The following is a 21,012-nucleotide window of genomic DNA, read 5'->3' as shown; positions in this document are numbered from 1 at the left end:
GCTGCCATGTCACTTGGCATCTCCCCCCTGCTTAAAAACAAATATTTAATTAAAAGAAAAAAAAAACACAAGAGAAGGAAAAAACCAAATTAAGATCCCAACCAAAGGCCCTGTCCCAAGGGAACACCATCAGGAACAGTGGGGCTGCTGCCAGCTTGGCAGGATTCCTGTGGGTTGGCAGGTGGGGGGTGATAAACCAGGGTGGGGGGGCTGTGACCCCCGTCCCCAATGCCCCCCACCATGCCCCGAGCCCCCCATGCCCCACTGTGGCCACCCCCAAGCCCCTGCCCCCCTGGGAGCTGAAGGGTGACCTTTGCCTGCCTCTAACGCTCTGCTTTACAGTATTGGAAAAAGGTCATAAAAGAGACCCAAATCATGTTGTATTTTTTAAAAATTTCAGCATATTCTCTGACGTTTCCCCCCCTGCCCCGGCTTCCCTCCCCAGCTGCTGGCTGGGGGGTGTCAGGGCAGCTCCCCGTCCCCCGAGGGCTCTTCTTTGCTCTGGTCCATGGAGTCACTGTCGTTGCCCTCGGTGTCGGAGGCGGTGTCGGAGGCGGAGGGCTCGGGGCAGGCGCGCGCTGGCGTTACGATGACGGCGCGTCTCTGCTCCTCTTCCTGCAGCTGCTTCTCCTGCGTCCCCTCGATGTGCTGGATCGCCTGCCCAGGGCACACACCGGCTGTCAGGACACCTCTAACCCAGCCCGGGGGTTAGGGTCCCCCCCAAGTCCCCTGCTGCCAGACCCCCTGCTGCATCCCCACTCACCTGAACGATGGTGTCCAGGTTTTGCCGGGACGTGGAGACCGTGTTGATGACCGAGGATGGGCCCATGGTGACCACGGTGACATGATGGGAGGGAGGCGGCGCTGGAACGATCACGGTGGGGTGGTGGGTGGGCGCTGGGGGAGCATGTGATGGCAGGAGCTGGGGACAGAAGGGAAATCCCCGGTGAGCAGGGCACAGCACGGCAGCGTGGGGAGAACATCGCACTTGTTCACAGAGCCCAAGCTCCATAAAAGCTGAAGCACCACTCGGCTGCTCCAGTTCTCCATCCCAGTGGGTGCAGGAGGATGCCAGCTGAAAGCTGCTGTCACCTCAGCTTTGCAGAGCAGAACATGAAGGATTCCCCGTATCCCAAAGGACAATGATTTGGGCTTTGAAGCCAGGAGAGGCAAGTGCCATTCCCTGCGTGGCCAGGAATTCCTCACACCCCTCGGAGATCCTCGTTCGAGCAGCGGATGGAAGATCCACCCTAGCAGGAGGCTACGGAGAGTTCACCTAAAAATAGTCTGAACTTCCCTGGGAGGCAGCTGGCAGGGACCCTGCAGGGACACGGCTCTGCAGAAGCCCAAGGAGCAGGGAAGAAGCTGCTGTTCGTCCCTTTGAAGCTCCCAGAGTGGCGTGGCCCCGGGCTGGGCTCGAGGGTGGCAGCGCACAGGGACCGGTGCTGGCACAGCACTTGTCTCCTCCCTGCACCACTGGCAAATCCAGCAGTCTTGGGGGAAAGGCTGAAGGTTTCCACCCCCTCTGCCTGCCAGCTTGACACTCCCCTTTCCCAGCCTGCTGGGTGGCAGGGAGTGGATTGGGGATCCCTGAAATTCAGTGTGAGTCACCCAGAGAAAGGTGAAGCCCCTGAGATGAAACCCTCTCTGGCAGCAAGTGACCTTCCCTGTACAAACCCCTCTGTGCCAGGGAACAGAGCCACCGGGAAGCCACCACGGGTGGTCCAATTCACAGTCCCTCCCTGAAACACAGGGTGCCCGCAAGCACAGCCCCAAGCACTGTGGGGGGCTTTGGGCCACCCCTTTCCCAAATCACTAAGGATGACAGCTTTGCTGGAACATCAGTGCCCACAGGAGGTGCCAAGTCCATCAGCAAACCCACGCCCCGTGTTCCAGTACCTGGGGGTGTCTGGGGTGCACTCACCTGGGTTCGGATCTGCTGCTCGCGCTCGAGCTTCTCCTGGTGCAGCAACCTCACCTGTTCCTGCTGCTGCTGGAGCTGCACCTGCTGAGCAATCACCTTCAGCTTCTCGGGGTACATGTGGGCCTCCAGGGAGCGAACCTGCAGGCCAGAGAACCCCAACATCAGTGGGGAGTTTGGCATGGCCGCGCTGAACCCCAGCTGTCCCCTCAGTGGGAGCCAGGAAGCCCCGGACAAGCACGGAGAAGCGGTGTCCAAAGCAGGTGTTCGGTGATCCCACAGCACATCTGGTGTCCCTGGGGTTCACTGGGGACATGGCAGAGGCTGCAAGAGGGCACCTGGCCTCACCTGCTCCTCCAGCATCATGCGGACGGAGCGCTCCTTGTCCAGCTGCTGCCGGAGCTCAATCATCTCCCGACGCAGATCCTCAGCCTTCTCATCTTCCCAGATGTCCGGCGAGCCAATCCCCTCGTCTTTGTCCTCTGCCCGTCGCCGTTTCGGGGAGGAGCCACTGAATTCCTGCCGTGGGAATGTGGTGTCAGGGAAAGGGGGCTAGCACAGATGCTCTCCCTGCCATCCAGACTTCTGGATGATGCCACTCCCCATCAGAGCTCCATGCAGGAAAAGGTGTCCCTGGGCTTGTGTTGGATGCCTGGGGACAGATGGGCTCCTGCCTGTGTCCCCCATCCTGGTCCTCATCCCCGCAGCCTTGTGCCAACCTGATTCTCACACTGTGACACCCAGGGCAGTTCAACCAGTTCAACCAGCGCCATTACTGCCACCAGGCCACCCCCGACACCCCCCAAATGGGTGGAAATAATGGAAAATGGGACCCCAACCCTTCTCCCCCTGCCAAGTAAGAGATGCCAGGTTGAATGGGGCTCCCTGCCCTGCCAGGGGAATGGAAACATCGCCACTCTCTCTGGCTGAGCAGGGTAGAGGGTCCTACCCTGAGCCCAAGGAACTGCAATGACATCCCCACCCTGGCCAGCCAGGACTGTCCCACCCCCTCCTGTCCCATCCCTGGGGCACTACCTGGATGAACCGCTTGAGCTGGGTGTTCTGCTGCAGTAGCCGAGTCTTTTCCTGCTCCAGGGAGAAGATGTACTCGGCCGTCTGCTGGAGGATGGCTGCCTGTGGGGGAGCCAGGAGGGGCATGCTGAGGCAGGAGACCCCGGTGTCCCCCCAGGCCTCCTCCTGATGTGCTCTGCAAGCAGCACTGCTCCTTGCCTGTCCCTGGTGTCTCCTCCCAGCGTTTGCCTCATCCCAGGTTCCCCCCCTGGGATTTCCACCATGGTGAAACCCTCCAATGCACCCACCTCAGGAACCCGACCAGCTGTCTCCTCACCCCACTCCCCTCTGCAGTGGGGTCCCTCCTCACCCAGGAACATGTCACCCTGCTCCTGGGGCACTGGGGGCTGTCACACACTTCCAGCCCACTCCAGGACACCGGGCCGGGGATGCACATCCACTCCTGCTGGGAAACCTCCTCAGGAGAGAGCGCCATCACCGAGTTAACACCCAAATGCCCCCAGCTCCACTTTCAGCCCCTCCACGTGTAGAACCAATGTGTGAATCCTGCTCACCTTGCTGAGCTTCTCCCCATCCGTGTGTGGGATGAGGGTTTTCAGGGACTGGAAGCCAGCATTGATGCTCTGCATCCGCCGTCTCTCGTTGCTGTTGGCGATTTCCCTGCGTATCCGCCGTTCCTGGTCCCGCTGGGTCTCTGGAGTCAATGGGATGTTGGCCAAGCTGTGAGAGAGACCCGGGGTTAGGGAAGACAGGGCTGCACCCCTGCTGCCATCTCACTGCATCCCCCTTTGCTTTGCAGTGATGGTTCCAAGCCGCCAAAAGGACGGGTGACATGGAGGGGACGATGGCTGCGGTGCTGGGAATCACCAAAGCAGGTGAGTGGGTTTCTCCAGCCCTGTGTCCAAAGCTTTGGGGGATGCACTGGCCAAACAATGGCCCTGCTGCAGCCCCCTGGTTCCACTGGGCTCAGACACACTGCCCAGTGCCCAGCCTGGGCGAGGGGACCCCCAGGTGGGCGAGGGAGGCTGCGGGCTGGCCGGCGTGTGTGGCCCCGGGAAGGCGGCTCCCTCCCTCCCGCCCTGCTGATGGCTTCCAGATGACAGCTCCCAGCAGAGAAGCCCCCGTCCCACCCCAAGCCGCAGCTCCTGCCTGCTTCCTGCCGCTGCCTCCTCACCCCCCACGCCCTTGCCCCGCAGATGGGCCGGGAAATGCCAGCATGGAGGGTGAGGGCTCCGGGCAGCCAACACCCACGGGTCCAGAGCACAAGACCTGAGCAAAGCTCGCTGCCGTGGGGTCTGGCTTCGCCCACACCCCGAGGGAAGCAGGGCAGAGGTTTTGGATCACACCGTGCCAACTCTCCCCAGAGTGCAGGCACCCGGCACCCGCTGGCGCCGGGGATGCTGCGAGGCACCAAAGACTAAACACAGGAGCCGGGCCGCCGGCACGAGGCGAGATAAGACGGGCTCCAGCCGCCCGTCCAGGTGCCCGGCGGCTCTGGGATGGGGAGATGGGAACATTCCACCCTGAGCCTTGCCAAAGCCAGCCTAGGAAGCAAAGCCCAGCATCCTGCCCTCATTGCCCTCCTGGTGAGGCCAGGGAGGAACCACGGAGGTTTGGGAGCGCAGGGATCTAAGGGATACGTGCAGCTCCACCGTGTGCCCAGGCAGTGACCGGAGACTCTCAGGCCACTCACTCATCACTGCCTGCTGCAACTGGGGAATGCACTACAACTCATCCATGATACACAGGGATGGGGAAAGACCCAGCTCATCCCAGAGGGATGGGAAAGGATCCTCGCTCAGCCTAAGAAAGGGATGGATTCCAGGTCTGTCCAAAGGCACTGGGAAGGATCCCAGCTGTGCCCAGCAAGACAGAGAAGAATCACAGCTCATCCCAAGCAGATGGGGAAAGATCCCGGTTTACTCTAGAGGGATAGGAAATGATCCCAGTGCATCCCAAGGGGATGAGGAAGGACCCCACCTCAGCCCATGGGGGTTAGGAAGATGTGTGTCCCCAACCTCTGGAGCAGTGTCCCAGCACGGGCTGACACTGTGTGCCAAGCACGCGCTGCACTGGCTCCCTCACATGCAATCCTGGGGGTGTAGAACTGTGATGGGTGCCCAGGGGTCTGCCCCCCTCCCTGGGAGCAGCCTCTGCTGCATGGACCAAGAGCTGCTCGCAGTAGGATTGTGGCACAGGGCTCCCATCTGGTGGTGGCTGTCACCCACCACCCTGCTCCTGCTGAAACTAGCCCCAAACTTGTCCCCAAAACACACCAAACTGTGCAGGTCCTGGAGACATCGTCCCTCTTGGGGTAAGGAGGTGGCTGGAGCACTGCTCCAGGATGTTGGACCACCACACGCTTAAGGGGAATGGGATGGAGAGGCCCAGGACTGGGCAGCGCGGAAGTGGTTTCTTAAATACTGGGAAAGGAGGAAGAGCCTGCTTCCTCGCCGGCAGACCTCCCGCAACCTGCCCCAGCTGCTCTTCCTGGGAAGAGACCTGAGAAGTGACAGCAAAATACAGAAAGGGCAAAAACCCATGGATTCAGACACCCAGCTTGGCCAGGGATGGGGCAGCACAGAGGCAGGGGGAGCAGGTGGCACCCACTGGAGCCCCTGGGGTGTCTCCAGCCTGGTGCTGCTGCTGTGGGGTTTGTGTCAGGCAAGCAGAATTTGGTCCTCCCCACGCTGGGGAGGACATTTCTCTCGCCTGGACCTTGAGAGAAACAAACCCATGTGGGTTTTGGAGCCAGGCACAAGGCAGATGCCCCACTGTCTACTCATGTCCAACACTGATCACAGCTTGTGCTGTGGGCTGTGCTGGAGAGCAAGGGAGGCACGGCCACATGCAAAGGGTATCCCCAAGCTCCTTGAGGTCACAGGTAGGGTATTCCCCAACCTGCAGGCAGGGCATCCCCAAGTTCATAGGCAGGGTATCTCCATGCTACCATGAAGGGCACTTTTAAGCTTACAGGGTCAGGGTACACCTGAGTGTACAAGCAGGATATAGCCAAGTGTCCCCTGAACCCCCGGTTCACAGGCAGGCTGTCCCCCAGCACCCTGAGCTTGCAGGCAGGGTGTCCCTGAGCTCCTCGAGGTCACAAGCAGGGCAGCTCCCGGCACCCCGAGCTCCACGCGCGGGTGTCACCCGGCGGCCTGAGCTCTAGGCAGGGTCTCCCGGAGCTCGGGGCAGTGGGAAGGCTGCTCCCCGAGCTCTGCCCCGTGCCGGGGTCAGTGTGGGGCCGCGCAGCCCCCAGTCTCCGGGCGGGACAGCCGCACCCCCTGCCCGTGCAGTCACCCCCCAAGCCACGGGCCCGCGGCGACCACCGCGAGGGACCCCAGAGAAGCCGCCCCCCCCCCGCCCTGGGTCGCTGCTGCACCTCCGGGGGGGCTCAGGTGAGGCCACTCCCCGGGATCGCGGGGACGAGCCCCCCACGCCGTGGGGCAGGGGCAGCACCCCGAGGGGCCGGGCCCCCAACACGTGCCGTGGGGCCCGGGCCGCCCCACAGCCCCGCGGGGCCCGGCCGTTCGTGCGGCCCCACGGCGGACCCGGGCCCGGGGGGGGGGGCTCAGCGCTCCCGGGGGCGGGAGCTCAAGGCCCGGGGAGGCTGCGGGGGCTCAGGGCCGCCCCGCGTGGCCCCGGGGCCCGCGCCCCCCCCCCCCCGCCCGCCGCCCCCCGGCGAGCCCCGCGGGCGCAGCCCCCGTCCCCGGCCGCCCCCCCGCCCGCCGGGGCTCCCCGCGTGTCCGCGGGCTTTGTGCCGCCGCTCCCGCACTACATGTCCCGGCAGCCCCGGCCGCGACCCGCCTCCTCCGGGCGGCTGCAGAGTCACGGCCAGGCCCGGCGGTAAACACACACCCCCGCGCCCCCCGGACCCCCGCGCCCCGCGCCCCCCGCCCCGAGCGCGCCCCGCCGCACCCGCGGGGGCCGGGCGGGGGTGGGGGCGCGGCGCTCCCCGCCCGGGCCACGCGCGGCCGCCGGTCCCATGTGCGCGGCCGGGACCACGTGCGGGCGGCGGGGCCGCGGCGGCCGCGCCGCTCCCCCCGTTCTCCGCTCCCCCCTTCCCCGCCATCGCCCCCCGGTCCTCCCGAGACCCCGGAGCCCGGGATCTCCCGGCGCTCCCCCACCTGCAGAGCCCACCGATGACCTCCTTCTCGGATTTCCTGAAGTGCTGCAGGGCCGGCACCTTGGGGGCCGGCACCATGAAGTACTCCATAACGGGGGCGGGGGGCCCGGTTCAGCCCAGCCCGGCTCGTCCCGGCCCGGTTCAGCCCCTCCCGGCCCGGCTCCGGCCTCTGCCCGCGGCCCAAGGCGGGAAACAGCTGGAGCGAGCGCGGCTCCCGCCCGCCGCCGCCGCCGCTCCCCCGCCCGCCCCCGCCCGCCCGGCGCCGCCCCCGCCCCGCACCGGCCCCGCGTAAACAAAGGCGGCGGGAGGGGCCGCAGCGCGGCCGGAGCGGCACCGGGACACGGCGGCGGGACGCGGGGCGACTGGAGCGGCCGGGACGGTACCGACCCGTGCTGGCACCGGCCCGTCACACCGCGTCGCGCCCTGACCTGGCTCCATCCTATTCTACTCTATTTTACGCTACTCGATCCTATGCCTCTCTGTCCCATCCTACCCTCATCCTGCCCTGTCCTCATACCATCCTGAGCTGTCCCCATGCCACTCCATACCCATCACATCCTATCCTATCATACCAAACCCTACCCTATCCCACCCCGACCTGTCCCTGTCCCATGCCACCTCATTCTATCCTGCCCTAGTTCCATCCCATCCTACCCTATCTTATCCTGCTTTATCCTACCCCATCCTTACCTGTGTCCATTCCACCCCACATCATTCCATCCTGCCCTAGTTCCATCCCATCCTACCCTATCCTATGCTATCCCATCCCACCCTGGCCTGTTTTGTCCCTATCTCATCCTATCTCAATGTGACCTGTCCCCATCCCACCTCATCCCAGCCTATCTTGCCATAGCTCTGTCCTATCCTGCTCTATCCTATCCCATCCTGACCTGTCTTGTCTCCATCCTATCCCATCCCAGTCCTATGCCATCCTACCCTGGCCTGATGTGTCCCCATCCCATCCCCATCACACCCTGTCCTCACTCCATCCTAACTCATCTCATCCTATCCAATCCAATCCTGTCCTATCCTATCCCATCCAATCCAAAATCTCATCTCAGTCCATTCTGACCTGCCTCATCTCCATCCCATCCTATCTCATGGTATCCTGACCTGTTCCAGTCCCAGCTAATCCTATTCCATCCTGTCCTGTTCCCATTCTATCCTGCTTTATCCCCATCCCACCTCATCTGCCCTACCCCATCCTACCTTATCCTGACCTGTCTTGTCCCTATTCCATTTTATCCCATCCTATCCTGTCCCCATCCAATCCTCTCCTACATCCAGTTTGTCCCACCCCATTCTACCCTATCTCCATCCCATCCCCATCCCAATCCTGCCTAATCCCCTCCCCATCCTATCCTACCCCACCCCGGCCTATCCTAGTCCTGTCCCATCCTCTTCTATTCAATCTGATCCCATTCCTATCCCACCCCATCCCATCCCGTTCCTGTTTCCAGCAGGGTCTGGCTTTTGGGGGGCTCCCGTGGCTGGGGGGAGGGGGGGTCACAGCAGCCTTGGGGCTGTCACAGGGCTCAGGGAGCTGGGGGTGACAGGGATCCCACGGCTGGCAAGGGGCTTTGGGGAGGAGGCTCTGGGGGCTGCCAGAGGCATTCTGAGGGCTGATGGGGGGTTCTGGGAGCTGGTGAGGAACTTGGGGAGTTGATGGGGGGCTGGGGGCTGGCGGGGGGCTTGAGGATCTGATGGGGGGCTCTGGGGGCTGACAGAGTGGCTCTGAAAGCTGGCAGGGGACTCGAGGAACTGCTGGAGGGGTCTGGGAGCTGGCAGGGGGCTGTGGGGCCTAGCAGGGGGGTTGGGGGCTGGCAGGGGCATGGAGCTCACAGCAGGCACGGGGGGGCTCACGTGTGCTGGCACAGGGGGCTCCAGGTGGGGGTTCAGGGTTTGGGGATGACAGGTTCCTGTGGGCAGGGGGCTTTTAGGGGGGCTTCTGGGGGGCTGGCAGAGGAGTTGTGGGGAGGGGGGAGCTTAGAGGGATAATGGGGGGATGTAGAGGCTTTGGGGGGCTGTGGAGGCGTAGAGAGTGGCAGGGGGGCACAGGGCTAGCAGGAGCCATGGGGGGCTGGCAGGGGCCATGGGGGGTTCACAGGGGGGCACAGAGCTGGAAGGGGAGTCTGGGGGACTGGTAGGGGAGCACAGGGCTGGCAGGAGCCACAGGGGGCTGGCAAGAGCCGTGTGGTACCTGAGGAACCTACCTGTGGCAGGTGGCCTCCCCCCAAAGCCCCCCCAGCACTGCCTGCGTGGGTCCAGGGCCACCGGACCGGGAACACCAGGGGGTCCTGGGGGTGGGCTGTCACCCTGGAGGGGCAGGACCCGGCCCTGCAGAGCAGGGTGGGCTCAGCCCTCCCCCTCCCACAGCCTGGCCCCGCTGGGAGCTGCAGGACAGGTTCTGCCGGGTGTCCCCTGGGCCCCCTGCCCGGCCCCCGCAGGGGCCCCACTGCGGGGGCTGCGCGTCCCCCCACGGCAGGGGACCACCGCGTCCCCCCTCCCCTTCATCGTGAGCCTGTGGGGGACACAGCGGCTTCTCCCCCTCCCGCAGGAAATCCCTCGGGCAGGGTGGGACACCCGCGTGGGACAGTGCTGCCCTCCCGTGTCTCTCCTGCTTGTGGCGGGGATGTTGGGGACACAACGGCTCCCCGCACAAAAAGACCCAAACCACGGCTAGGATGTGGCTTCAGCCACCTGTGGGCATCAGAACTGTCCCTCCATTCGTGTCCCCCGTTCTGCTGCGCGGCTGTTGGGGACACAGCAGCTCTGTCCCCACAAAAGAAAACCCCAAACCGCGGGTGGGATGTGGTTTCAACTGCTCGCGTGATACAATTCTGTCCCTCACTCGTGTCCCACCTTTTGTGGGGCTCTTGGGGACACGGCAGCTCCCTCTCCACCCAGAAGTCCGCATGGAACGGAGCTTCCTCCCCGTGTGTCCCTCCCTTGTAGGGAGGACACCGCATCTCCCGCTGCAAGGGAAAAAAAAAAAAAAAAGGAAACAAAACAACCACGGGTGTTGTGGTGGGGTGTGACTTCAGCCACCCGCCTGGGACAGTGCTGTCCCCCACGCGTGTGCCCTCCCTTTTATAGTGGCGCTGTTAGGGACATTGCAGTCTTCCCCGTAAAAAAAAAAAAAAACAAAAAAAAACCCCAAATAAAAAACGCGTGGGGTAATGTTGGGTCCCCCCCTCCCTGGCCCCCCCATTTCGGGGGGGCCGTTGAGGACACCGCAGCTGCATTCCGGCCCCAAAATAAAATCACGGGTGGGGTGTGCCCAGCCACCCGCGTGGGCCCCGGGGGAGGGACCCCCCCGGCGAGGCTGCAGCATCCGGGCCGGCCCCGCCACATCCTGCCGCCGGAAGGAGCCGCGGCCCCGGGACAACCCCCCGCCGGTGACGTCATGCGGGGGCCCCCGCCAGGCGTGACGCCAGCCCCGCTCTGTGACGTCACGCGACGGGCGGGCGGCGCCGCTCCTGCGGGGAGGGGGATCCCCCCACCCCCCATTTCCCCGGTGTGACCCCCCCACCCTCCCTCCCCGAGCCGCCCCGGTACGAGGTGGGGGCTCCGGTGGGTGCCGCCCCCCGCCCCGCCACGTCCCCGGGGGGGGGGACAGGGACACGCGGAGGGGACACGGACACGCGGGGGAGGGGGGTCGGCTCTGCCGCAGCGTCGGGGTGACCTTGTGCGGGGGGGGTGGCGGGTCTCCCCCCGCGGGTTCCCCCCCCCCGGGGCGGGGCTCGGTGCCCCCCGGTGCCCCCCGCGGGGGCGGGGAGGGGCCGCCCCCGCCCCCGCCCAGCGCCGCCCGCAGCCGGGGCCGGGCCGCTCGGTGCGGGGCGGCCATAAATCACGGCGGGCAGAGCCCCCGCCCCGCCGCCGCCCCCGGGACCGGGCAGGGGGGGCCCAGCCCCGCCGCCGCCACCCCCGCCCCCAGCCCCTGCGGATGTGGCGGAGCGGCCCGGCCGCCCCGCACCGGCCCCGGCACCGGCCCCGGGGGGCCCCGCTCCGCCGAGCCCCGCACCCCGCCCCGCTTCCCGCCCGGCGCTGAGCCCCCGCCGCAGGTACGATCGCGCTCCGGGCGCCGCGGAGGGGAGGAGGACGATGAGGAGGATGCTGCCACCGCCGGGGGGAGGGGGGCCCCTCCGGGGAGCCCCTTCCTCGCCACCCTCGGTGGTGCGGGGGGTCCCTTGGCACCTGCAGCCCCCCCCACCCAGGGAGCGGGTCGGGGGGGGGACGTGGCCCCGCCGCACCCCCGAGGGAAATGAGGAGAGGGGGCTTCCCCGCTGCCCGGTGGGAGCCGGGGGGTGGCCGTCACCCGCCGTCCCCCCGCACCCCGCGCGGGTGTCCTGACCTTGGCCGTGGGGCGGGGGCTGCGGCGGGGACGTGCTGGGTGGCTCTGCCGGGTTGCGGCCACCTCCGGGGACACACCAGTGTCCCCATGGTTCGAGAAGGAAGAAAGGGTGGCATTGGGTGGGGGGTGCAGGGCGTCCCCATCCCGGTCTCACGCCGGCGGTGCCACCGCCCGGCAGCCGCCCGTCACCCCGGTCCCCTTCGCGGGGGCCTCCCGATCCCCATCATGAGAAGTGACAGTCCCCACCATGGGGGGTGACAATCCCACGGTCTCGTGGGGCTGAGGCGTGGGGTGGCCAAGCCCAGGCTGTGCCATTGCGGGGTGTTTTGGGGACTAGGACGGTGTGACCCTCTCCCTGAGGTGCCAGCAGCGGGGACCACAAATTGTCCTCGGTGTCCCTAGGCACTGCTGCAGGCGCTCGTTCCCTGCCCAGCATGGAGAAACCCTGCAGCCAGTGGACACCTCCCCTTCCCCATGCCTTTGTCACCCTGCTGTCACCGCCTCCCCCAGCTAGGGTCCCCATGTGCCCCCATCCCCACGGTGCTGCCGCACCCAGGGTGCTGATCTGCTGGGTGCTGGGGACCACCCCGCTGCTGTCCCCGCCTGCTCCAGCTGTGTCCCCAGGCAGGGGTGGCAGGGGCCCTGATGCTGGCGGCTCTGCTGTGGGGTTGCTCCCGGGGCGGCAGGGCTGCTGCTGTCAGCCCTCTGCCAGGATCCCCGCGGCTTCCACATGCCCGGCAAGGGGGAACCATAGCATCGACCACAACCATGTCCACTCCTGGGGACACCTTTGGCAGCTGCCGGCAGCCCGGCTGGCGTGGGGTGACGGGTGCTGGAGGGTCACAGTGACAAGATGGAGCTACCAACAGGATGTGACCCCCTCCCAAACCCGTCAGGCACCGGTGGGCTCCTGTGAGGAGTGGCTGTGGCAGTGCCAGCACCATCTGCGGCGATGGCGGGTCCCACGGGCGCCCGTGTCCTGCCAGCAGCCGTGGGGACAATGACCCGCATCCTGCCAACCCACCCACGCTGCCCTGGCACGGGGGGCTCCGGGGACTGCCCCCCGTCGCGGCGGTGCCAGCCTGCCGCTGCCAATTGCCACGGCGGCGGAGAGCGAGCCCTGCCTGCAGCGCTGGCGCCGCTCCCACTCCCCGAGCCCCGGGGTCACCATCCCCTGGCGATGGCACTGACATCCCGCACCGCCGCCATCCCCGAACCCACCGCGCCTCGGGAGCCTCTGCCCGCGGTCCCTCTGTGCTATTCCTGGCGGGTTTGGGGCTGGAGGGGGGATACGCGACACCCCGGCAATGCCAGCAGCGTGGAGACCTGGCACCCCGCCGGCTGCACCGGGGTCACCCCGGGTCCCCCAGCCGTGCCGGCGGCCAGGCAGTGTAGGGGGCCCAGGGGACCCCAGCCTGGCCGGTGGGGATGGGAGGGCTCCCCCCGCGCCCGGGCTCCATCCCAGCGGCCCCCACCCGGACTGGGAAGCCCCTGGGCCCAGCCCCGCGACGGACTGGTTTGAACTGGTGTGGCGGGGGGGAAGCTGGGCTGGGGCTGGGCTGGCAGCGCCTGGCGCGGGCAGGAGAGGCCATGGGGGGAGAGCAGGCAGGGGCAGGCAGGAGCGGGCAGGGGCCTCGCGCGGGGGCCGCAGGTGCTGGGGCGTCCGGCCAAGCCACCGCAGGGCTTGTCCCCGTCCCCATCCCGGCGGGGCCCCCGCGGCGCCCCGTTTCCCGAGGCCGCGTGGTTTGGCAGCGTCCTGCTCGCCCGCCCGCGGCCGCGCTGGGAGCCCTGGCGTCAGCGGCTGGAGGCCCCTTTCCCACCCGTCCCGCCCGGGGATGGCTGCGGTCCCCACCCAGCACCGCCCGCACCGGGACCCCCAACCTCCCAGCCCTGAGGACGTGAGGACACGACCGTCGTGGTGGGACCAGCAGGGACGCCCTGCCTGGCCCCACTGCGGGACCACCATCGCCGGACGGTTGCCAGCCCCCCGTCCTGTTTCCTGGGCTGGGGGTTCTGCTGTGCCACCCCAGCTGTGGGGTCCTGCCCCTGTGTCTGTCTGTCCCCGAGCTGTGCCACCAGGCTGTGGGGCACATGGGGGTTGCTGGAGCCCGAGAACCGTGGTGGGACTCAGGGTGGGGACACCCCATGGGCACATCCCGCAGTGGGGTGCAGGGTGAGCCCCCCTCAGAGGGGAAGGGCCCCACTGTAGGCAGGCCGAGAAAGCGCAGTGAGTGTCCCTGTACCGGGAGATGGGACGCTGAGATGGGGCAGCCTCCACAGCGGCGGGAGGAGGTGGATGCTCAGGCCAGGACCCCCCGCCCCCCCGCCTCGCCGAAGAGGAGGGACCCGCCTATGGGGCTGACCCCACGGCCGCGGGAGGCTCAGGGTGATGAGATGCCGTGGGGCGGCTCCTCCCACCCTGGGAGCCTGGGACAGGAACCCCCCCTGGGGCCGGCCCCTCGGCCAGCACAGGGGTGCAGGCGGGGGGTCCCCCGCCCCGCCGCCCGGGCCCCATGCCCCCCGCGGCTCCTCCGCATTCCTCAGCGTCTGAGCCGGGCTGGACCCCCGCCAGCGCGGGGGGCCCCTCCGGCGGGGCAGGGCGGGGGACGGGCCCCCCGGGGCGGGGTGGGGATGGAGGGGGGCCCCCCCCCCCGCTGCCACGTGTGCTGGGTGCGCCGTGCCCCCCGACACGGCCCCTCGGCCGCCCCCACCCTGCCCTGGGCGATGCGGGTGGCCGCGGGGGCACAGCCGGGGGACGGCATCGGCTCTGGCTCGGGCGCTCACTGCTGCACCGAGCTGCCCGTTCTCAGCTGCCCGCCAGATGTGCGGCGGCCGAGCCACGAGGGTGGCATTGTGTTGTGTGCCGTCCCATGCCATTCTGTGCCACGCCGTGCGGCCGGCAGCCCCTGCTCGGCCCCGGCAGCAGCGGCGTTGGCCGGCGGGGAAGGGGCCCCGGCGGGGGAGGAAGCTCTGCCGCCTCCGGGGCTGGGGCCAGCGGGCTCGGCCGCCCGGGTCACCGCCGGGCTGGTGGCCGCCACCGCCCTCCTCTGCCGCTGGGAAAGGCCTCGCTGGGGCAGGCCCGCGGGGACTGACGGACGGACGGATGGATGGAGGAACGGATGGGGGGGTGGAATGGGGACACCACAGCTCTAGCTCCGCGGGTGCCCAGGGGATTTGGCAATCCCCGGCAAGGTTTGGTCGTGGGCCAAGGGGCTGTGCCGGCGACACGGAGAGGACACGCTGGGGACACCGAAGGGCCGGGGTGGGGGGGGGGGGCCCGGTGCCATGCCCTGCCCTTTGCCCGCTGCGGGAGGGGGCCGCGGCAGGGTGGCCGGAAGGGACGGCACGGTCTCTCCGTGCCAGCACCGTGTCCTCCGGCCCGGAGCAGAGCGGGCATTGCCATGGGGCCGGGCTTGGGCGATGCTCTGGGTGTCACCGGTGCCCCCCGGCCCTGCAGTGACCCCTGGGTGTCCCCCGCAGAGCCCACCCCGGCACCATGCATTCCCTGGAGGAGCCCTTGGACCTCAAGCTGAGCATCTCCAAGCTGCGAGCTGCCCGCGAGAAGCGGGGCCCCTCCGGCCCCCGACCCCGCGCTCCCCAGCGCCCGGACACCCCGCCGGCCGGGGATGGCCGAGGGGGCAGCCGGGGGGGTCGCCGGGCCGTGCCAGCCTCGCCGTCGCCCGGGCTCCTGGGACACTCCAGGCTGGTGGAGCCGCGGGATGGACGCTTCCCGGCCGCCGTGCCGGTGGTGGACCTCAGCCTCTCGCCCCGCTCCGGGGGGGAGTCTCCGGCTGGCAGTGCCTCGCTGTCCCCTGAGCGCCAGGGCAGCGGGGACCTGCCCGGCCCCCTCACCCCACACGTAAGTACGGCCGTGGCCCCCCCGAGGTGTCCCCAGCTGTGGGGACTGTGCCCGGACGGCGCTCCCGACCTCGGCAGCGTGCCCGGTGCTGCCGGTGTACACACAGCCCGGGGTCAATGTCCTGCCTGGCCCCCCCGGCCCCCGACCCCAGAGGTATCCCCGGGGCGGCTCCTGGGAGGTCTCTTTGGAGTGTCCCTGGGGGTCTCTGTGGGGTTTTGGGGTCCCTGGGTGGGGGTGTGTCAGATCTAGGGGTTTTCTGGGGAGCGTGGGGGGATCTCAGGGGTGGGATCTCTGGGGGGGTCTCTACGAGGTTCTGGGGTTCCTGGGGGGCTGGGAAGAATCTCTTGAAGGGCTCGGGGGGCGTCTCTCGGGGGTCTCCATCTAGCTTGGCCCTGTACCCCACTGCTCCTCCCTCTGGACTCTGCTCCAGGATTTCCAGTCCCTGCGCTACATCGATGGCCTCCCCAGCTCCTTCCAGTTCTTCCTGCCGCTGGGGGCCGGGGGGGCCCTGCACCTCCCCCCTGCCGCCTTCCTGCCCCCCAGCAAGGAGAAACGGCTCCCCCCCGAGCTGCCCCTGCCCAAGCAGCTCGTCTGCCGCTGGTCCAAGGTCAGCAGGGAGGGCTGGGGGCCGTGGGGGGTTATGGTGGGGGTGTGTGGGAGCTTTGAGGGGGTGGAGGTAGTGATGAGGGGCTGGGAGACCACATGGGCATTGCATGGATGGGGGGCATGCAGGGAAATTGTGGGCTGGGGAGAGGACATGGGGCTGGACGGCCATGGCAGAGCTCTTTGGGGCTGTGGGCACATTTTGGGGCTGGGAGGCCAAGCAGGGACAGTAGGGCTGGAAAGGTGGTGGTGGGGAGTGGGTGCTGTGCAGCCATGCTGGGGGGTGATACAGGGCTGGGGGTCCTGCAAAGGGTCATTCCCATTTCCCCAAATGCTGGTGCTGCTGCACACAGGGTGCAGGTGGGAGCTGGGATGGGGGGCAGGTGCTGGCCATGGTGGGGGGACTGGCCCCCCTGGTGCCCACCCTGCTGGGCTCCCTCACCCCCAGCCTCCTGCCCACAGTGCAACCAGTTCTTCGACCTCCTGCAAGACCTGGTGGACCACGTCAACGACTTCCACGTCAAACCTGAGAAGGACGCGGGGTACTGCTGCCACTGGGAGGGCTGTGCCCGCCATGGCAGGGGCTTCAATGCCAGGTGGGCATGGGGGGCTCCAGGGGATCTCTGGGGGGCTGCTGTGGGGAGGCAGGAGCCCAGCACTAGGGATATGCAGGGGAAGCTTCCATCTGTCCCTCCCTCCCTCTCATGCAGGGTGCGAGGTCCTGGGGGGGCTGGGTGACTGTGCTGGCCTGGATGTCCCTGTTCTCCCACCCCACAGCCAAGGCACGGGGACAAGGACTTGCCCTGGAAGTCAGGACTGACTCCCTCCCTAACATTCCCTCCCTGATGCTTCCACAGGCAGACGATGATAGGACAAGGGCGAACAGTTTTAAGCTAAAAGAGGAGAGATTTAGATGGGGTATTGGGAGGAGATTGTTCCCTGTGAGGGTGGGCAGGCCCTGGCACAGGGCCTGGGAGAGTGGAAAGTGTCCCTGCCCGCAGCCTGGGGTTTGAATTATACAAGCTTTCAGGTCTTCCCAACCGAACCCATTCCATGATTCTGTGATTGCCCCAATCCCGGCAGGTACAAGATGCTGATCCACATCCGGACGCACACCAACGAGAAGCCGCATCGCTGCCCCACCTGCAACAAGAGCTTCTCCCGCCTGGAGAACCTGAAAATCCACAACCGCTCGCACACAGGTCAGCGCAGCCCCCGCACTGCGCTCACTGGGGCAGCGGGGGGCTCGGGGGGACACGGGGGACACGGCAGGGCTGGTGCCCCCTGGCAGACCCGGTGCTGTCCCACAGGTGAGAAGCCCTACATCTGCCCCTACGAAGGCTGCAACAAGCGTTACTCCAACTCCAGCGACCGCTTCAAGCACACCCGCACGCACTACGTGGAGAAGCCCTACTCCTGCAAGATGCCGGGCTGCCACAAACGCTACACCGACCCCAGCTCCCTCCGCAAGCACATCAAAGCCCACGGCCACTTTGTGTCCCCCGAGCACCCGGAGATGCTCAAGGTCCACCCGCCTCCCAAAACGCCCCTGGGCTCGGCGGAGGTGCCCTACGTTAACGGGGCGCAGCTCGTCATCCCCAACCCCGCCGCCCTCTTCGCTCCGCCGGGGCTGCCGGCGCTGCCCATCCCTTTGGCACCGGCACCGCTCGACCTCAGCGCCCTGGGCTGCGGGGCTGCGGGCGCGCTGCCCGCTCTGCCCGGCCCCGTCCTGCCCCTCAACGGCGGCCCCTTGAACTTGGCCAAGAGCCCGCTGCTGCCCTCGCCCTTCGCGGCGGGGCTGGGGCTGCCCGTCATGTCGCTGCTGGCCGGCGGGGCCAAGGCCGAGGGGGAGAAGGGCAGCGGGGCCGAGGGGCGGCCGCCCAAGGCGGGCAAGGGGCTGGAGAGCCGGAAGGAGAGGGGCGAAAGGACGGAGCCGGGGCGGCCGCGGGTGCCCCCCGAGAGCCTGGCACTGCTGCCGGGGGCCGTGCTCGACCTCTCGGCCGGTGTCAGCTCGGGGGGCAGCCCCGAGGCGCTGCCCCCCGGCTGGGTGCTCATTCCCCCCGGCTCCCTGCTGCTCAAGCCCGCCGCCGTCAACTGAGGGGCCCGACGATGCCCGGGGTCAGCCGCCGGCCCCGTAGGCAGATCCCGCTCCCTGGGGACGGGGGGCATGGCCCTCTCCTCCCCCTGCAGCCCCGGCGGGGCCTCGCTCGTGCTTTTACCCGTCACGAAAGAAGAACGGACTCTTCTGAGAAAAGCAATAATCCCTCGGCGGCCGGAGCCGGCTGCGACCCCGTGCTGGGGGCAGGTTGGGCACGGGGGGGGTCCCCCTGCCCCCTCTCCCCCCCCGGCCCTAGGCAGCCGGATACGCCGCTATTTATTTCTCGACCAGCCCCCTGCTCCGACAGGGTCCCGCTCGGGCTCTCCTGCTTCCGCTGACTCGGCGTCTCCCTGCCGAGGCCTCGGTGCTGCTGTGGGGGGCTGCAGCCCCCAGGCTCCTGCCGCACGGACAGCGGGGTGACAGCCGGGGGACCGCCCGCTCCGCAGCCCCGAGCCGTGCCCGGCCGTGCCATCCCACCCCGCACGGCCGGCACGGCCGCGGGCAGTGCCGCAGCCACGGCACCCCGTGCCGGGCCCAGCTGGCTGGGCACTCGCCGGCCCGGCGCCCGCCCGCCTCCAACCCTCTCCCTCCCCGCTGCCGCCCCCGTCCCGCCGCCCCCCCGGCCCTCCCGTGACAAGGCACACGGCCGCGTGTGCTGCTCGCCGGGGCACAGCCCCGCTCTAGCTACGCTCATACCTAACCACGCACCGCGAGCGCATGCGGGCAGCGCGGGCACGGCCGGCAGCGGCTGCCGGGCACCCGCTCCTCGGGATGCAGCGGTGGGATGCTCCCGGGTGAGCCCCCGGCCGTGGGGCAGCGTGCCCAGCCTCAGCGCGGGCGCAGCTCGGAGCTCCCCACCCCCCCCGCCCCGGGGGTCACACGCATCCTGCTCGCTCCGAGCCACGGGGGTCTCCCCGGTGCCGCCCTGCCGTGCTGAAGGAGCCCCGCGTGCCCCGCAGGGAGCCGGTCTCCCTGCCCTCACCGGCGGCCGCCCGGCGCTGCCCTAGCCCAGCATGGCCGCGGGCCCTCGACCAGGCCGCCCCGGCCGGTGAAACGTCTCCTCGCTCCTCATCGGTTTGTTGTTGCACATTCCAGGACATCAGTATTTTAACGGTCTCGAAGTGCCTTTCTATCGTAGTTTCTGGGTTGTTTTTATTTTCCTCCTGTTGGGCTCCATCGCTGTTAGCGTAGCGTGTAAGGACTGCACAAGTACGAGATAAGCTAACGACTGTAACACTATATTCGTCCAGGGGAGAGGAAGTTTATTAAGAAAACAATAAAGTGAAGTTGAAGTAAGTTCCTGTTTCAGCCCTTGGTCGTGGTGCCAACGGCGCTGGGGACAGAGGGGTGCAGGGGGGGGACGGGTGTGACCCTGGGGGCACAGCTGACCCTGCCTGACCCCCAGCCGTGTCCCCACGCTCCTGCTCAGGCGGCCTCGGCACCAGTGAAAGCCTGCCAGCATCGGCGGGGTGAGCTGCAGGTGGGGACAGCCACAGCGTGTCCCCTCACAGCCCCTCACCCCGAGCCAGCAGCCATCCACGCTGGGAGAAGGTAACGGCACAGCACTCCCAGGGTATGGAGCCAGAGGTAGCCGTGCGCTCCATCCAAGAGCATCCAACCTCCCCACCAAAAATAGCTCCTGCAGCCTCCCCCAGTGCCATTTGAGCCCTGGCAGCCTCAGTGCCCTGGGGACACCCCTTCTTCCCCAACTGCCTCCTCCTCCTCCTCCCGCCCCGGGCAAACGCAGCCCCTCGCAGGGGCCGATCCCTGCAGGGATTGCTGGGCAGGCAGGTCCCCGCTCCCTCCCCGGGCGTGGAGCAGCCAGGCCACGTGCTGGAGGACACGGTGTTTATTGGCTACCTATAAGTTAAGGGTGAGGGGCACGGGGGGCAGGGGTGGCAGGAGTCACGTCTCGGCTTTCCGCCCCTTCTCCTTGTCGCCCTTGGCCTGGATGCGCAGCTCCTCGTCCAGCCGCTCCTTGGCTCTCACCACCTGTGGGACACGGGGTGACACACAGGGATGGGGTGACACACAGCGATGGGGTGCCCACTCCCCTCCCTGCCTCATCCCTGGCTATATCCAGGCTCTGCCTGTCCCAAAACCCAGGCAGGGGAAGGAAGGTGCAGCCCCTGCCCTGCTCCTCCCGGCGCTCACCTTGGACTGCAGGTAGAAGGAGCCTCCCACTGATTTGTCGTTCACCTTGAACAAGTGGTCGTAGTTCTGCGAGAGAAGCTCTGGCTCAGAGGCACCCCCAGCCTTGCCATTTCCACTCCCAAACCCTGGCAGCCTCCCAGTCCCCAGAGAATTGCTGAAGAGTGATCCTGGGGACACGACTACCTCTGCCTGACACCCCTTGGGAGTCCCCATGTTCCCAGCAGGGCACCTCCAGAGATCCCACGTCCCTTCCCTGAGCAGCTGTGCTGGGCAGATGCAGAGGCCAAGTCTGGAGGGCTGCTCCAGCTGGGGCAGGGAATCCTCAAACTGTGATAACTGAGCCCAAGACAGCGTGGGGGACCAGCTGCCACCTCCGTGCATAGCAGCACCCTTGGAGAAGCCAGGCCCTGCCAGCACCATCCCTCCCTGGCTCCAAGGAAGCCTCTACCTTCTGGATCTCCTCAGGGTTGAGGCTGGACACGTTGAGGATCTGCTGAGCTTCCTGGAGGCTGATGCCGATGATCCTGGAGGCAGCAGCAGACTGGGGCCTCTCGGCGCGTCCCCGTGCATCGGCTGCGGCCTGGCTCGCTGGGGACACCAGGGCCTGAGTCCCCCTCAGGGCCACCCCGGCCCTCAGGCAGCAAAGCCTGCGCACTTCCAGGTGCTCGGACCCCGGAGTCCCCCTCTGTCCCCATCCAGCCACCCCGGGGCCATCCGGACGCTGTCCCAGCGCCAGGGAGGTGGCAGGGACCAGGCTGGGGCTGCCACATCCCAGGGATTATCCCACTCTGCCCTTTGGCGTGCCGGGATCCCTGGGAGCCTGGCAGCGGGGCCAGGGCCAGGATGGAGCCCGGTGACAACCTGG

The 21,012-nt window shown here is 67.6% G+C and overlaps 4 protein-coding genes across 5 annotated transcripts in view; 2 read left to right on the top strand and 2 right to left on the bottom strand.

The window, feature by feature from the left end:
- Positions 1–293: 293 nt before the first annotated feature.
- Positions 294–7,272, bottom strand: TFAP4 (transcription factor AP-4). Its single transcript, XM_053992079.1, has 7 exons — positions 7,081–7,272; positions 3,508–3,673; positions 2,957–3,055; positions 2,270–2,440; positions 1,925–2,062; positions 764–922; positions 294–657 (listed from the first exon to the last, which is right to left on the bottom strand). Exons 1-7 carry the CDS (start codon positions 7,167–7,169, stop codon positions 463–465), a joined length of 1,017 nt encoding a protein of 338 aa, XP_053848054.1. The 5' UTR covers positions 7,170–7,272; the 3' UTR covers positions 294–462.
- Positions 7,273–10,941: 3,669 nt separating this feature from the next.
- Positions 10,942–19,289, top strand: GLIS2 (GLIS family zinc finger 2). Its single transcript, XM_053991738.1, has 6 exons — positions 10,942–11,143; positions 14,914–15,292; positions 15,723–15,899; positions 16,358–16,491; positions 16,979–17,097; positions 17,206–19,289. The coding sequence occupies exons 2-6, from the start codon at positions 14,930–14,932 to the stop codon at positions 17,991–17,993; spliced, it is 1,581 nt and encodes a 526-aa protein (XP_053847713.1). The 5' UTR covers positions 10,942–11,143; positions 14,914–14,929; the 3' UTR covers positions 17,994–19,289.
- Positions 13,696–14,586, top strand: LOC128815546 (proline-rich protein HaeIII subfamily 1-like). Its single transcript, XM_053992349.1, has one exon. It carries the CDS (start codon positions 13,696–13,698, stop codon positions 14,584–14,586), a length of 891 nt encoding a protein of 296 aa, XP_053848324.1.
- The window catches only part of LOC128815215 (mitochondrial import inner membrane translocase subunit TIM16-like), a 37,435-nt gene continuing 35,657 nt past the window's right edge, over positions 19,235–21,012 (bottom strand). For both annotated transcript variants that reach the window (XM_053991736.1, XM_053991735.1), the window contains 3 exons: positions 20,596–20,735; positions 20,148–20,213; positions 19,235–19,985 (listed from right to left, as the gene is read on the bottom strand). In XM_053991736.1, the coding sequence (XP_053847711.1) occupies positions 19,899–19,985; positions 20,148–20,213; positions 20,596–20,735 (293 nt within the window). In that variant the 3' untranslated portion in view covers positions 19,235–19,898. The remainder of the gene's footprint in view (positions 19,986–20,147; positions 20,214–20,595; positions 20,736–21,012) is intronic.

Source organism: Vidua macroura, chromosome 16 (genome assembly GCF_024509145.1).
Source record: "Vidua macroura isolate BioBank_ID:100142 chromosome 16, ASM2450914v1, whole genome shotgun sequence".
In the NCBI taxonomy this organism is placed as follows: domain Eukaryota; kingdom Metazoa; phylum Chordata; class Aves; order Passeriformes; family Viduidae; genus Vidua; species Vidua macroura.
This window is presented reverse-complemented; position numbering and strand designations above follow the sequence as displayed.